This window comes from Antechinus flavipes, chromosome 1, assembly GCF_016432865.1.
Source record: "Antechinus flavipes isolate AdamAnt ecotype Samford, QLD, Australia chromosome 1, AdamAnt_v2, whole genome shotgun sequence".
NCBI lineage: Eukaryota > Metazoa > Chordata > Mammalia > Dasyuromorphia > Dasyuridae > Antechinus > Antechinus flavipes.
This window is the reverse complement of record NC_067398.1, coordinates 510059616-510076462: the sequence shown is the minus strand read 5'-3', so window position 1 is coordinate 510076462 and position 16847 is coordinate 510059616. Positions and strand designations below refer to the sequence as shown.

At 33.6% G+C, this 16847-nt stretch overlaps 1 protein-coding gene across 1 annotated transcript in view; it reads left to right on the top strand.

Annotated features, from left to right (window-relative positions):
- Positions 1 to 15800, top strand: part of LOC127544030 (piezo-type mechanosensitive ion channel component 2-like) — a 195783-nt gene extending 179983 nt beyond the window's left edge. Inside the window, exon 3 of the mRNA XM_051970475.1 lies at positions 13768 to 15800. Within this exon, the coding sequence (XP_051826435.1) occupies positions 13768 to 13949 (182 nt within the window). The 3' untranslated portion in view covers positions 13950 to 15800. The remainder of the gene's footprint in view (positions 1 to 13767) is intronic.
- The last annotated feature ends 1047 nt before the right edge of the window (positions 15801 to 16847 follow it).

Below are 16847 nucleotides of genomic sequence, written 5' to 3'. Positions count from 1 at the left end.
GCTGGATCAAAGGGTATGCACAATTTGGTAATTTTTTGGGCATAATTCCAAATTGCTCTCCAGAATGGTTGGATTCATTCACAACTCCACCAACAATGCATTAGTGTCCCAGTTTTCCCGCATCCCCTCCAACATTCATCATTATTTTTTCCTGTCATCTTAGCCAATCTGACAGGTGTGTCCAGTGAAAATCTTAAGAAAACTGGCTGAACATGTTAGAAGCAATTGTTTTTCAAGTGCTACTCAGCCTTTGATGATCTCTGAAGTCCTTTATAACCCAAAGTCTGCTATTTAGGGTATATATATATATAGAAAATAAGCATTGAGGTAAAAGTCAGGAATCTTATTAGATGAGGAATAATAATAATAAGAATGATAATAGCATTTATATAGTGCTTTAAGGTTTGCAAAGCAATTTGCATAGATTTTCTCATTTGATCATCACAACAATCTTATTAAGTGATATTATTAACACTATTTTAGTGATAAATAAACTGAGGCTAAGAGATATTTTGCAAAATGTATCAGTCAATGTTAGAATTTAGGTCTTTCTGACATCAAAACCAGTATTCTATCCATTATTCAACCTAATTGTATCAATCTCTAGTTTATTGCTCAAAAAAGTTACAAGCTAAAAAAAATTAAGAATCCTTGTGCTTAGCTCATTAGTTTATTTTTTTTTAAAATCTATAAAATTCAAAGAGAGGCAATATGTTGCTGGATATCCTGTAAGGGATTCTCTCTCTTTTTTGGGGGGGGGAGGGGGTCAGGTTTTGCTATTTAAAAATAATTTATAATTTTTTAATTATAATTTTAAAAAAAATTTAAACATTTTTATTTAAAGTTGTGAGTTCCAAGTTCTATTCCTCCCTTACCTTCCCTATCTCTGAAAGAGTAATTAACAGATGTTATTCATGTGCAATTCCTTATGCATGTGCAATTATGTAAAACATTTTCATATTAGTCATTTTGTACAAGAAGATTAGAATAAAAGAAAAAATGAAACAAAGTGAAAAATAGTATGTTTCAGTATATATTCAGTCAATATCAGTTCTTTCTCTGGAAGTGCATAGTATGCTTCATCATTAGTCCTTTGGGATTGTCTTGGATCATTGTATTACTAAGAATAGATAAGTCATTCTCTGTGAGAAAATTTTGAAGTTAGGGAATTGAGTGTGTTAAGTTTCAAGTCTTCTCTGATAAAATATTTTGGATATTGTCAGTAAGGTTTAGAACTGCCTTGAAGGATATTACTATCTATTGATGCTGAGGAGAGAGTACTATTCTGCTAGCATTTTAATCATACAATCTTCTAAGAAAAACAGGAAGTTTTGCAAGAAGCTAATGTGAAAGGAGATTATGCTTACTTTTTTGTTTTCATTTCCATATTAAGTTCATTTAATTTACATGTAGAATTTATAATGTGGGTCTTTGCCCAACTGTCTAATGCATTCTAGGCAGGTGATTTATCTTTATTCTAACTTATCCACTTTTTACATGACATAGATTCCAGGTTTAAATATGAAGGGGACAAAAAAAGGGAGAAAACAAACAGTTTTATAGATTCTTAATGCAAGTTAATAATGTAAACCCTCAAATTCAGATCTTTCCCTCATACTACAAAATGTACATAAAGAATAGTCAAGATGCTAACATTGTATATTAGGAGTTTTATCTCCCTTTCTACTAATACTTACATTTATTTGAGGAGAAGGATGTCTTCATTTCATTCATTTATTCAGACACAGGTGTCAAAGAAACTTCAGTTCATATCCAATCTCAGACACTTACTGCTTGTGCAGCAATGGGCTAGTGACAATCTCCACCTACCTCAGTACCCTCATCTGTAAAATGAGGTCCCATCCCAAGAATTATGTGAGGATAAAATGAGAAAATATTTGGATATCACATTGCAAATCTTAATGTTCTATCCATATAAAGACTATTTCATGTTTTCATCAGCTATTGATTATGCTATAAAATGCATTCTGCCTGTAAAGCTCTCATTAGGAAATTTTTAGTCAATGAATTAATCAACAATTATTTATTGCTTTATGTGATGTATTAGGGAACACACAGAGTTCCATGTCCTCAGGAAAATCACTGGAAATGTCCAGTGGTTGATTGTTCTCTGTTTTGTTTTGGGTTTTGTTGAGTTTTTTTTTTTTTTTTTTTTTTTGGTCAGACAGAACCATATCTGCAGAATGACGAATCTAGGTTACTGTTACTCAATTTTTGGACTGTTGTTTAGATATACAGGTTATTACCAGAGGAGAATAATATACTTTTGGCAGCAAATGAAAGGCTTCAGTTCATTTTTTAAAATTTCCACAGTCTCTTTTATTTTTTACATGTATCCTAAGCTTTATATTGCCCATTGGTGAAGACTTTTCCCCCTCATTTATAAAAATAATTCAATTTAAAATAGATATTAAGGATAATATTAAAAGGGGGAAAAGACTTCACCAATGGGCAATATAAAACTCAGGGAGAACCATATGCCATGATCCCTGTAGTCTTAGCAAGAAAGATCTCTCACCCTTTTGTGCACATCTTTCTTAAGACATGTGAGTTAAGTAGCCACATAAGGACATGCACAAAACTTGTGCCATTGTACTTTATATACAGGGATTTTTTTCTATTGCCTCCTGGGTGAGAGTTTGGTTAAATACAGATAGAAACCACCTAGAAGTTTGGGGCTTCAAGAGTTCATTGATATCAGGTTCTCAAAGGCAGAATGAATTTCCCCCTAGAAACACTGTTATAAACAGAAGGTTTCTGGACAACTTATTTTAAAAAAAATGGAGGCACCATATTGCCATAAAAAGAAGTCAGGATTTTGAGTCAAAGAGCTTTATTTAAAGTTCTACTTCTGCAAAATATTACCCATGTAAATTTGGATAAGATATTTAGTCTCTCTAAAATTCAGTTTCCTATTTGTGAATGAAAAGGTTGCATTAAATTACCTTGGAGGTCTCAGCTCTTACTCTATAATTCTATTATTGATAAGACTCATATAAAATTGGGGGAGATATGTGGTGATAATAACAAGAACAAACCATCAGATACCATGTATGTCCTTTTCCTGTAAACTACTGGTATAGTACGCCCAACATTAGTTCAGTCTTAGAAGCAGCAGGCAGTCAATGCAGTGCAAAAAGTAGGAGGAAGAAGTCATGGAGTTTCAGGTAACACTTTCCAGTCAAAAATCATACTTTAATAGAGTGACTGAGACCCAGAGAAATAAAATAACCTGCCAGAAATAACATAGAAAATTAGTAATAGAGGTCTTAAACCCAGTAGTCTTTTCATTAAATGAGGCTGAGTCCTGTCAGTAAAGTCTGATAATTTTCCTTCATCAGCAAGGTTGTAGTCCTGACTATTAAACCATTTGGTGAGCAGTAAGAACAGAATGTAGAGCAAAGGTGTCAATCAGGCAGCCTGTAACATTCCTATTTGACAAAATAAATAAAAACACAATAGAACATATAATGTTAATTTGTGGTTTTCTTAGAAGCCAGCAAAAATCCTTATATATGGTTTAGAGGCCTCAATTTTTTTTTTTAATTTTTGACAGTTTTAATATAGATAATTAAGCCTAGAGGCATGAAGACATATTTTATGAGTTGGATAAGTCTTGGATCCTGATTGAGCCAGTAGTCTGTGTCTCTTCTGTTAGCACACAAAGTTTTTCTGACCCTTGAGACCTAGAACAGCTCTACAATGATCTTTTAAACTATAAAGTTGGTTATATAGAAACACACACACACACACACACACACACACACACACACACACAATCAGAAACACAGAAAAATGATATAAGAACACTTTCCTTCTTTCCTTGTCATGAAAGATTAGAAATTAGTAAGAGAAGTGGTTAGAAGGTAATATCAATCAGATTAAGGTCATTTGAGAGGGTTTCAAGGAAAGGGTTCACTTTCCATCTCATCCCTTGGAAACCCATTCTTTTTTAGGTTATTGGAACATTCAGTACACCTCATCAAAAAGAGCAGGATCTTGGAAAAGTTAATAATTTTACTGCTTTACTTCCTTCCTGTAGATGTACTCCTCCTCCTGAAAGATGCATTTTCCAATTATCTCTCTTCTTTTATGATTATGATATATAACAGGGACTGATCTGGCTCCCATGGCCTAAAGAGCAGGTTTGTTACTTTTTCTTCCTTCAGAGTTCTTCTTTACCCTTAATAGGACTTGAGTGTATTTAGCTTTGGCTCCAAGCTCCACTGCTGGTGTTCCCTCAATTAAAGGAGGGCTCATACATCCTGTTCAATGTAGTCATTAAGAATCAGACTAGATTTTACAAAGGTATATTTACTTGAAATGTGTATAAATAAACAGACAAAATCCTCTCAACACATGATGCATAGTTCCATTCTCCCAATCTCTTTACTACTTCAGTCTCTGAGGAGATGAGAGGGGATTAGGTTCATAGTTTATCTCAATATCTATAGAGCATAGTCTTGGGTTCCAATTATGAGACCTCCTCTTAGGATCAAGTCGTAAGTATTCTGGCTTTGCCTGCCTTCCACGATAAGGTGACTAAATGCAACATTTCATCTGAAATGTGGGCTCTAATGTCTCCATGACTCAAATACTTGGTTCCAGTGAAAATTTCAATCTGCCCTTGAAATTTAGAAGGCAAGAAGGATCAAAATAAACACTGTGGGCCCACTTCTCAGAATCACGGAGTATAAAGAGAGAGTGGAGAAAGCTACTTCCCTTCCTAATTCGGTTCATGGCAACTTTACTGTTGGTCAATCTGGACATAATAGGAAAAAAGACACAAGAGAGTGGGACTGTCTCATTCTACCAGTTGTAAAGATTCAGTCTGTTAGCTACAAAGTCAATAGTAAGAGGGTGGAGGATGCAAGATGTCTCTGAATTGTGAATTAATTTATGAAATCATGAAATGGGGCAAGCATGTTTGGTTATTTGAGTATTTGTTAGGAAAGACCACAATGGCAGTTACACTTTAATAAGGTACAGAGTCTGTAGGAACATGTAGCACAGAAAGTAGAGAGATAATAAGTGAAAGGGATGGTAGGATAGAGAACTAGATGTCTGGACAGGGTTGAAGAAAGGAAAATTGCATGGGAAGAGTATGGAGAGAGAGTATTACTCATATAACCATCAATTAGAATTGAAGGCCCTAGGTATCGTGGATACAATGAAGATGAAAGTATCTTGGTGAGGAGGAGGAGGATGAAGTCACATTTTATAGGTATTTGGGGGGGGGGGGGGTTGGATTAACTCTTATCCATTTCCCCTTGTACTTAGTTCATTAACAGATCCAGATCATGTCAAAATTGTCAGTAAAACTTTAAAGTTAGCATATTCATATCATCCCCAAAGTTATCAGTTACCTTTGGTGTTCTACTGGTCTTACTCTCACACCTTCTCTGAGATGTGCATATCATAGGACCAAAAAGATCCAGGCAGCAAAGTTCTACATGGCCTCCCCTGATTTAGCACATGTTGCCAGGATATGATTTTTTATTAATTTTTGATACGGTTTACTTCCTTCCATCTTTGTGACAATCCATAGCTGACTTGTAGATTCTTTTTTATAATCTTACTTTTTGCTGTTGTTAATATATATTAGATGTATATAATTACTAAACAGACTAGAAGGAGAAAGGAGCTGGTCAATGGAACCAGAACAAAATACAATTTTTACACCACTTTCACATTAGAAGATGTGGACATATATAAAAAGTCCCCATTGCATATGTATCTGTTGTCCCCAAAGAGTTATCGAGATAAGTGTAAGAAAATGTATACTAAGTTAAAAACAAGGTAATTTAGGGAAGGATGGCACTAATAGCTATAGAATCAGAAAAGACCTCAAGTCGAAGATAGATTTTGAGTTGAATTTGAAAATCACTAGGGGTAGTTAAAGACTAGCTGTGTTTCTGTGGGGAAGCTACTTAAGGTCTCACCTTTAATCAATAATACTTGCATTACCTACTTCATGGGATTGATATGGGGGGAAAATTAACTCTAAAATCCCTCTATAAATGCCAATTATTATTATAATGTGCAAAGAGCTACAATTGCCAGTGTCATAAGATTTTAAATTCATAACAAATTTAGAACTTCATAAGCAAATTACATAGTCCCTGACAGAAGCTATGGTGGTAACACTTGGGCTGAGACCAAGTAAAATACAGTTACCAACCTCTCCCCCATCCCCAATTCCACCAGCTAGTGTGGAGTCTTGAAAAGTTATTATAAGAGTATTTTAGAGGCAGTCTTTACAAGGATGGCATGCCTGTGGTTCAGAGGACATGTTAATATTAACCTAACTCTAGATTAAATTACCTTAAAAATGTTTTGTTTTGTTGTGTTTTATTTTTATTCTGCCATATGTGAAGGAGTTTGATTTCTGCTGAATTTATTTTGGTGCTTGCTACACTTGGACTACAGAGAAATGTATTAATGGCAGAGTTGAGAGTTATTACATTGATTTCTCCATGGCATCTCCTCTCCTCCTTCACATACAGAGAAAACTCTCTCTTCAGTGGCAGCTTTGAGGTTGGTAATTAGTGATTTTTGACCAGTTGGAGGAAAAAAGGAGGTTTCTACACCAGGAAGGTATTGCTCACAAGGCAAATGTGGAAAGGAGTGAGTATCACTCCATTCCCTTTTATTTTCATCTTCAAGCAAATAATTCTGCAAATATTCTAAACCAATGATGTCAGACTCAAATAGAAACACATCCCTGAGAGGCACATTTTGATTTAGAAAACCAAAACTTAAACTTAGCTATGTTTTTTTGCATTTTTGTGTGTTCTGACAGTTCTATTCATGTTGACATTGTTAGAATTATAAAGTAATTTTTGAGGGCATGGACATTTTTTTTATTCTATTATGGAATATTATTGTTTGGTAAGAAATGACCAACAGAATGATTTCAGAAAGGCCTGGAGAGACTTACATGAACTGATGCTGAGTGAAATGAGCAGGACCAGGAGATCATTATATACTTCATCAACAATACTATATGATGATCAATTCGGATGGACCTGGCCATCTTCAGCAATGAGATGAACCAAATCAGTTCCAATGGAGCAGTAATGAACTCAACCAGCTACACCCAGCAAAAGGACTCTAGGAGATGACTAAGAACCATTACATAGAATTCCCAGTTCCTATATTTTTGTCCACCTGCATTTTTGATTTCCTTCACAGGCTAATTGTACACTATTTCAGGATCCAATTTTTTTTGTACAGCAAAATAATGGTTTGGACATGTATACTTATTTTGTATTTCATTTATACTTTAATATATTTAACATGTATTGGTCATCCTGCCATCTAGGGGAAGGGGTGGGGGAAGGAGGGGAAAAATTGGAACAAAAGGTTTGGCAATTGTAATGCTATAAAATTACCCATACATATAACTTGTAAATAAAAAGCTATTAAAAAAATAAATAAAAATTTACTGATACCAAAAAAAAAAATTCATTCTTGTCTTTATAATCACAGTACACAGAAAGTTTCTGGTATATATGGTATGATTTTTAATAAATGCTTGTTAATTGAATGATTTCGGGAGTTCAAAGGAAATTTTTCAGAATGTACAAAAGAGGTATTTTTCTTAATTTGTTTATCAAATTGTTCACAGATTTTCACATTGTTAATATAATTTCTTCATTTTATAGATGAAGAGACTTAACCAGAAAGGTTATGTGAGGGACAGGATGCTGGTGGACTAGATGTTAAGATAGAAATGTTACATGGGAGTAAAAAATAAAAACTAAGGTAATCTTAGGCTTTATCAAGAGAATCATGGTATGCACTGCAGGATTGCCTGAAGTGAGAGACAGGATCTGAAACCAAGACTTTAGGCTCCAATAATTTTTAATTTCACTTCTCTTTAGATTTCTTTGTTATATGTATAAGATGAAAGTATCTAATTCAAAGGATTCTGCATCCAGAAAAAACTCCCAAGAGCTGTCTAAAGCAGATTAAGATGTAATTGGGGAATGTTTACCAAAGTTAAAATGTAATAAAACATAGCTAATTTTAAATTGTATTTTATTAAATCAATTTGTGCTTCCCAGGGATCTATTTCTATGTGAGTTTGACACCACTGGTGTAGAATATTTGGAAATTTGTTTGGCTGAAGCATTACCAGCCTAGGCCAGACACTCTTTCTCCTCCAACTAGTCAAGACTTGCTGGTTATCACCCTCAAATCTGTCACCAAAGAGAGATTTCTCTGTGCATGTGTAGGGAGAAAAGGAGACACAATGGATAAGGCAGTGCATCCACTCCTAAAAAATATTAGTGGTGAATTGCTTTTCCCTAAGGGGAAAAACCCAAGACCTAGCTTTACCTGCTTTGTGACATAAGTTAAAATTAATAAGTCAAAGCCATGTTTCTCAAATCATTCCTGAGACTCAAGTCCTATTCAAGATTTACCAAGAATTCACTTTTGCCTATTTACCAAAGCCAATTACTATCCCTCTCCTTTGCAAATCCCTCTTCATGAAAATTTAAACACAAACTTTTAAAAAGTTGTGATCAATCACATTTTATATAGAATCAGTTGCCATGAAATAAATCAGGAACTATGAACAAACATGAATAAATTTGGATAAAATATCCTCCCCTTTTTATAGATAAAGGGAAACAAAGGGAAAGTGACATTTCAACATGTTTAAGAACTCTAGGTCATTACCTATTAAGATTCCACTTTTGTTCAATCAGTTGTTCAATCTAGTCCCAGAAGACAAAGGCAACAATGATAACCATAGACCCCAGGTGTACTCAACGACAGGTATACCTAGCTATCTCTCTTTCCTTTTTTCCTCTATTGGTCATCTCTTCTCCTTTGTTCTTGATCAGACTTCAATCGTTTTCAGTCTCTCTTCTCCCAAACCATGTGTACTCCACATATGGTCTCAATCTGTCTCGGGTCAGGAGGAAACATCACTTTTGCTATTACCCTTCCCAGAAATTAAGTTGGGCATTGGAAACATTTTCTCCTCCTAGAAGAATCATTCTCCTAAAATCTTATTATATGTGCACATTATCTAATTACTTAAGAAATTTTTTATATCTCTTTGAATTGAGGCTTAACTTTAAAAAAAGATATGGGTAGGCACAATTGGATCTGGTTTGAATACAAGGAAAGCATGTTTGGCAGCATTCTGATGATCTCATGGGGGGGAAGTATTGAAAACACTGATGTAGGGGATATGTCATTTCTCATGAAATGCTTTTCCTGACTCAGAAATTCATTCCATTGGTTTTAATAAAAGTCTCCTGGGCACAGCAAAAGAACTTATCCTGTAATTAGTTTTAAACAACACTCATTTGTTTATGCTGAGTCTGGGACCATTCACGAAATGTCACACCAAGGGCACATCAGTAACTTAACCACAAAAAATTCCTCACACATCCAAGTTAATAGATAAGTATTAAAGCCATACTGCGATAAGAGACAAAGAACTTAATGTTAGAGAGCTGAACTAGAAGCCAGCTATAACTTTTAATATATATATTAGATGTGTTACTCTAAAAAAGTCACTTAAATTCTCAGTATTCTAGGCAATGAAGTACAGAGAAAATGTTAAACTGTATTAGTAGAGCGGATTTCCTCCTCTGACACTTCTTCATACCAATGAAAGCACAGTCCCAGTGTCTGTTGCTATAGTATTTCCTTAAGCCAGGGATTCTAATGTGGGGAATATGTGTGTTTGTGTCTATGTGTGTGTATGCACACACATGAGTTCATGATGGACTCCATCTATAATCTGGTAAAGCCCATGAACTCCTCAGGAAAAAGGTTTTAAAATAAGTTGAAAATTCACTTAGAAGTTAGTAAAAATGTTATTTTTCCCCAACCAAATCCAGTGATCATTTAAATTGTATCAATGAACCTCAGGCTAAAATTCCCTGCCTACAAGAATTATTTTGCTGCCTTCCTGAAAAATGATGATTATGTTCTATTTAAAAAGATTCTAGTGATGGAACATAAGCTCTGACAGACCCTGACCGAAGTAGCAAAACTCTAAGTAAAGCCTTATAAAGTGAGAGATTGTTTAAGTGCTACATTCAATGTGAGCAGCTACTCTCACATCTTCCAAGAATGAAGGTTTCTAAAATAGGAGAAGTTCTTACTTTACCATGGGATTCTGATTCTTTCTGATCACAGCTGCTTATGAAGATCACACTATCAAAGTGTGGAAAAATTGAGATTTCAGATGCTAAAGGGATATATTGAAATGTATTGCTGCTTAGTTTTTAGAAAATGTCTTCTTTAAAAATTGATAAACTAAAAAGAACTTTTGTCACTTACTATACCTGCAGACAATTCAATATATAAATATAAATATCAAGCCAGATTTTTTCCCATTTTAGTTTCTCTAATTATAAAAAGTTTTATTGATGTATTAATTTTACATCATTTAAAAATAGCTCCCTATTACAATTGAACCCTTCTGTTAAAAAAAATCAATTAAGAAAAACACTCAATAAATTGACAATAACTTAAAATGTATATGACATTCTTTCCTAGCAATCCCTTGCCATGCTATTTTGTTTATGCTGAGGTAATTAGGATTAAGTGACTTGCCCAGGCTTACACAGTTAAGATGTATTAAGTGTCTGAGACCAGATTTGAACTCAAGTCTTCCTGACTTCATGACGGGTGCTCTATTTACTGTACCACCTAGTTGCCCCCTTACCATGCTAATATTAAAAAGGAAATTCATTTCAGTATTTGTACTCTAAAATCCAATTTTTTTTCAATTAGTAAAAGTTGGTTGGTTTTTAATGAATTTTCCATTTCCATTTTAGCACTTCCCTAAATTGAGGAAATTACAGGTCAGCTCCTTCTTCTCCTCTCAAATTCTATTATTATAATATTGACATGAATTAGGGCATACTTGCTCTCAAAATCTTTATCTTATCTTAATGAATGAATTAAAAAAAACTCTTTTAAAACAATTACTATTATAGAGTATGGGCTAGCTCCCTGGAGGGCTTCAGGGTCAGTCAGAATCAGGATAAATCAAAGTCCTTGGTCTTTAGGGGGAGAAATGAAGGAAGGAGGCAAGCAAAATCCTGGATTCTGGTGTCTGGAGTCGCCAACCTCTCTCCTCCTTGTCCTGCCTCCAAGTGCGTCTGGCCTTCCCCTCTTCCCCCCCACCCCCCAAACCTTGCCTATAATTATCTTAACACCAAACATTCAGCAATCACCAATGGTGAGAAGAGCAATTATCCAAATGTATGCTAATAGAATTATTATCTCACAGTGAATAGGTAATTAGCCTTTTGGATTTTCAAACATACCTTTTTGGAATTTCAGCCCTCTACATACTATGTATCAAGAACTGTAGTAAACACTGAAAATTAAGATGTGAGATAAACTCTGTACTCAAGGAACTTACATTCCAATAAGGAACCACTATATATGTGGAATAATGACTAGGCAGAGGTGTTAACATTTAGAAAGTTACAGAAATGGTCATTAGAACCATAGGGGAGTAATTTGATTCTCATAGGTTTGATTATAGAGATTTATAAATTGAGTGGATAAAGGAAATTTATGGCATGGGTTAGTATGCTCATTTTTTGAAAATATGAAACTTGGTTATAGCTGTCTACAAGTAGTGGAGTATGTGAAGTATTCTTTATTCTAAAACATACAGATTTATATCAGTGTTATTTTTCAGTAACACCAATATATCATTTTCCTTACCTTTGAAAGAGATCATATTTTAAGAGTATGATTTTTATATAGAAGTAATCTATATTGTCACCAAGATTGTTTCCTCATCATCGTTATTATTGTTAATCACATCAGAAATTAATATTATTTTATAAACACATTCAAGCTTGGTTTATTCATTAGATAAATTTAGTTTTACTCATCTATATTGAAGATTTTTCTGAGTGAATAATGCACTCCAATAACCAATATAGGCACAGATTTTAAGTGTTATAGTTGATTTTGTACTTTAGGAAGCACCTGTACTTTTCTAGGTATGATAACAAAGTCTTCCTGCAAAGCTCTTCTCCAATGCCCCACTATAGTATAGTGATAACAGACTCTTAGACTATAGCCACAGAGAACAAATCTGTCAACCCTATAAAACTGGAAAGGCTTCAAGTAAGGGAATAGTGATAGCCTGATATTTGAGTACAGTCTAGTAGTCAGTAGAGGAACTTGGTGAGGAAAGCTTGACAAATAGGCGATGGATTTATGGTTATAGCAATTCATGGAATCAATTACTGAAAAAAAAAGTGTCTGGACAAAAAACATTCCTGTCTATGAAATCACAGGTCTGGAATATTCACAGATGAATTATTCTCAATATAGGACATCCTTATTCCTCAAATCTGATATAAGAAAATGACATTATTTGCTATATAGCCATAACATATACCATTTATATCATGTATTGTTGCAATACATGGGAGAGTTGTTGGAATACGTGGGAGCCACCCGACAGTGGCTGCTGGAGATCCAACCCAAAATGGATCTCCTCTTGTGATAGGATGATACAAGGAGACCGAGAGACAGTTGCTGTTCCCTGGCCTCTCTGACTGAGAGGCTGTTAAGTTGTCTGACCTCTCTCCTCTTTCCTCTACCTCCAATTTATCTTATTCCTAGTCCACAACACCTGTGTTAGCAAAGGCTGCTCTGCAGCTCCTTCAGATGTTATGATCCACAGCTGTGGAGGCTCTTGGAGAATTGACCTGTCCCTTAACAGTGTATTATATGTATATGTTTAATATACACATACACATATACAGATATACAAAGACAAAAGCACAATTTTTGGAACTTATATAAGCAATTAAAATACATATATAAGATTCCAAAAATGTTTTGGGACTCCCCATATAGTGACAAAATGTCATTAATTTGAAAGATAAAAAGAAAAAAAGACAATAAAGTGGGTTTATATTAAGTAAATTTTTCATAAAAGATAAACTTAGCTGACATTGAATTAGCAGTTATTTGAATAACACTCATATCAACTATTAAAAAAAACTAATATTGCTTTAATAATATTTAGTTCTGCCTAGATATTATTATATGCAAATTTAAGTAGTATATTTTTGAGCTAAGTATTTGAACCCTGATTATAAAAATAAATACAATTGAAATATTAGATTAGGTTAAAAGTCACATATAATGAATTTTTCCTTAAAATGTTTTCTCCTGAAACTTTTTTTGTGGGTGTGATAATCAACTAACAAGAATTTATTACAAGTCTACTATGTGCCAGACATTGATTAAAGGGCTAAAGATTGACATAAATGAGAAAATATCACTCGGATCAGTTTTGACTAATGTAACCCACAGTTATTTAAATTTAGTGCTAATAAAAATATAAAACTTATATTGGAAATTAAGCATGAAATGATCATTTCTTATGACTTGAACTCTTTCTAAATTGACTGTTACAACCATATATCTGTGTTGATAATTTTTACAAAAAAAAAGAATCTTTCTTAAGTAAAGCATATAGGCAAGTCAGTATCATTTTTGTGGATCATATTACTAATTTGTCATGTAATCAATTCTCTTACTACATCGATGGGTTTATAATTTCAATTAAGAGAATTCTAATGCCCCTTAACATTCATAAAGTATTTTCCTCATAGCAGGGCTATGGAGGTAGATAATGTAATAGAAAAAAGATTCAGATGTAAATATACATACAACCAGCTTTATTGTATTCTAGATATTCTTACAGTTCTCTTGTTTCTTGTTTTCTAGGGCACACAGGACGCTTGTTAAAGTCCCTGTGCTTCACCAGTCTATCATTCCTGTTGCTGCATATCATCTTTCATATTACATTAGCTAGCCTGGAGGCTCAACATCGGATCGCACCTAATTATAACTGTGAGTATGGTGGTTGTATTAATTGCATATATGTGGTGCTTATATTACTGTTTTAATGAAAATCTCTACTAGTTTAATTCAGGAACCACTGTTCTTTATCCACAAAATGCTAAGTAAATAAACTCTCTTATATTGTACTTTCTTATTCATGAGTGATACCAAAGAACTAAATTGTTTTCAACAAGATCTTATATGCAAAGTAACAAATAAAATTCCTAATACTTAGTGGTTTAATGCCTACTATGTATAAGGCATAGTCTCAGATGCAAAGAAGTAGGGGCATGAAGATAGTGATGACATGTAGAATGGTTTAGAGCAGAGGCAAAAAAAGGCAGAAAAGAAAGTTAGAGGGCAGTTACAATGGGGCAAGTTTATTGTTATCAAGATCTGAGCTAGGATTATATTAGTGAATGAGCATATCCAAATTTTACTTATTTTAATGAATACAACTAAATAAAACAAATGAGACAGGAAGGAAAAACTGAAGAGTCTATATAAAATTACCTTTTTTGACTGACACCTTTGAGGGCAGAGGGGGAAACCTCTAAACTTTGCTGTATTATTAATATATGAAGATAAAAAAAAAAAAACTATGAAACATCAGGCATTCTTGGTCTGGCAAATGGCTAGATTTTATTTATCAATACCTTCTAGTTATTTGTGAATTTGTGTTAAATACCACATATTCTGAAGCATGCAAAGATTTATTCTTGTTTCATCAAAGTCAAAACTCTAGAATAAGTAAATCTCTATTATACTGGGACTACTGGTAATAAGATACAGAAAGCAGCTTTTGCTCCAGGTCATATTTTTATCTCCAATCTAGATTTTATGTTTCTAATTGGCCCATTCTGGCTATAATCTTCAAATCATTTTTAGTCAAACAATCAATAAGTATTTATTAAATGTGTTCTATGGCTTAGGAACTGTGCTAAGCTTTGGAGGAACAAAGAAATATAAAAATACAGTCTTTCCTCCTCAAGTAGGATATATTCTAATGGGAGAAATAATAGGTAAATAACTATGTACATGCAAGATAAATACAGAATAGAAAAAAAAAAGTAATCTTAAATATGTAAATGAATGGTTAAGAGAAAGAGCCAGGAAACCCTCTAAGAGGTCAGATTTTAAGTATTTTGAATGGAAGTTAAGAAGGCAGAATGAGGAAGAAGAGGATTCCTGGTAGGCCAGTGTGGCTGGATTGTAGTGTGTAGAGGGGAATAAAGTATTTAAAGAAGAGGCCAGATTTAGAAGGGCATTAAATTCCAAACAGAGGATGTTATATTTTATACTGGAATATTATATATATGAAATGTATATCATTCTAGACCTTAAATGTAAAAAGCACATTTATTCTCAGTTTGTGACCAATTAACCAAGAGTTTATTGCCCCTTTGATACTATTTCAGTTTTTTCAGTCAATTAAACTACATATTTGAATGTAAATAGAAACAGTGGAAAACAGAGTGATATTTTAAAGAATGATGAAGTAGTTTTAAATATGCACATATTGGAAGTTACTTGATAACTAAAAATATTACATGTATAAGCTGTGTCAGGAACTATTAATTTAGAAATAATAGTAGTACCATAATAGTTTTTTTAATATAATATAAAATCAATTTTTAAAAAGTTTGTAAAACAAATTTCTATTTCAAAAAAGAAAAGGATTTTTTTTCTCCACAGCTTGCAAACTTAGAATTGGCAAGCAAAAAATTAAGAGCAAAAAAAAAAAAAGCAAAGTGCTCTTGCGGCTGAGTCACCTGCCCACCTATTTATAAAGCTTTTTCAGTTTCATGAAATCTTCAACTTCCCTTCTCTTAAAGTCCAATCTCCCTCCCCTTATCCAAAACAAATACAAGTATATAACTTTCCTTTGGCTTGCAGAAAACCTAGTTAATTCTCTAGTCAAAATTATCTCTGACCTGAAGATGGGTTTAGACAAAAGTCCTAACAGATAAAAGACTCTGTGAAATGTAAATATTGCTGAGTAAGTGTTGTGGCTGCTGCTCCTTGGACTAAAGTATAAAAAACACCTTTTTCTAAACATTTCTTATATTCTCAACCTCCTCTTCATGGAAGTACAGTTGTTTATTCTTGGATCTATTGGTTATATATTTAAGTCCCCAGATAATGGTGTCTAACAATCTCATGTAAGGCGTTTACCAATTGACTTGATTACTTTTTTGGGAAATTTTTTTTAATATCTTGAGAGTGCAGTGGAATCAGTTGTACTTTCATTATTTTACAGGTTTTCTGAAGTGAAATCTTCACTTAACTTTCTCCATTAAGGAACAAATGTAATGGAGTTCTCTTGGGAAATTTTCAGTGTTTAAAAAAGATAGATGGTTTTAGTTTAGTAATGACCTATAGTAGCTTATATTTTGTAGTAATTTATATTTTGGCGGGGGGGGGTAGTAGAATTTTTTTTTACATGGAACTGATCATTTAGTCCATTGAAATCATATATGTGAATATCCAAATTCATAAAGTCATTCAGAGAAAGTCAGTGTCATGTGAAATAGGTTTGGTTTTGATATTTTTTTTTTGTGGTTTTATGTGTAGCATTTAAAACTAATATATATTTGACTAGATTTTGTAAACTCATTTGGTCCAACATTGGCATAGACCAGGTTTTCAGCCTACATCATTTGTGTGCGCACGCGCGCGCGTGCGCGTGTGTGTGTGTGTGTGTGTGTATGTGTCTGTGTCTGTGTCTGTGTGATCATGTTATTATAAACTCTTGAAAATTGTGTTAGAGTGGGTAATGGAAATCCTGACTATTGGAATTACAGAGTTGCTGACGGCACCTCACTAATATTGTTTCTTTTGCTTTAGAGTTGAGATTACACTGCTATAGTAAACCCAAACTCAACTCTTTAATCCTCCACGTCCTGAAGGTTAGACTTTTTTTGGCATCTGCAGAAGTAAAGTAGCAAATCTTAAACTGAAAA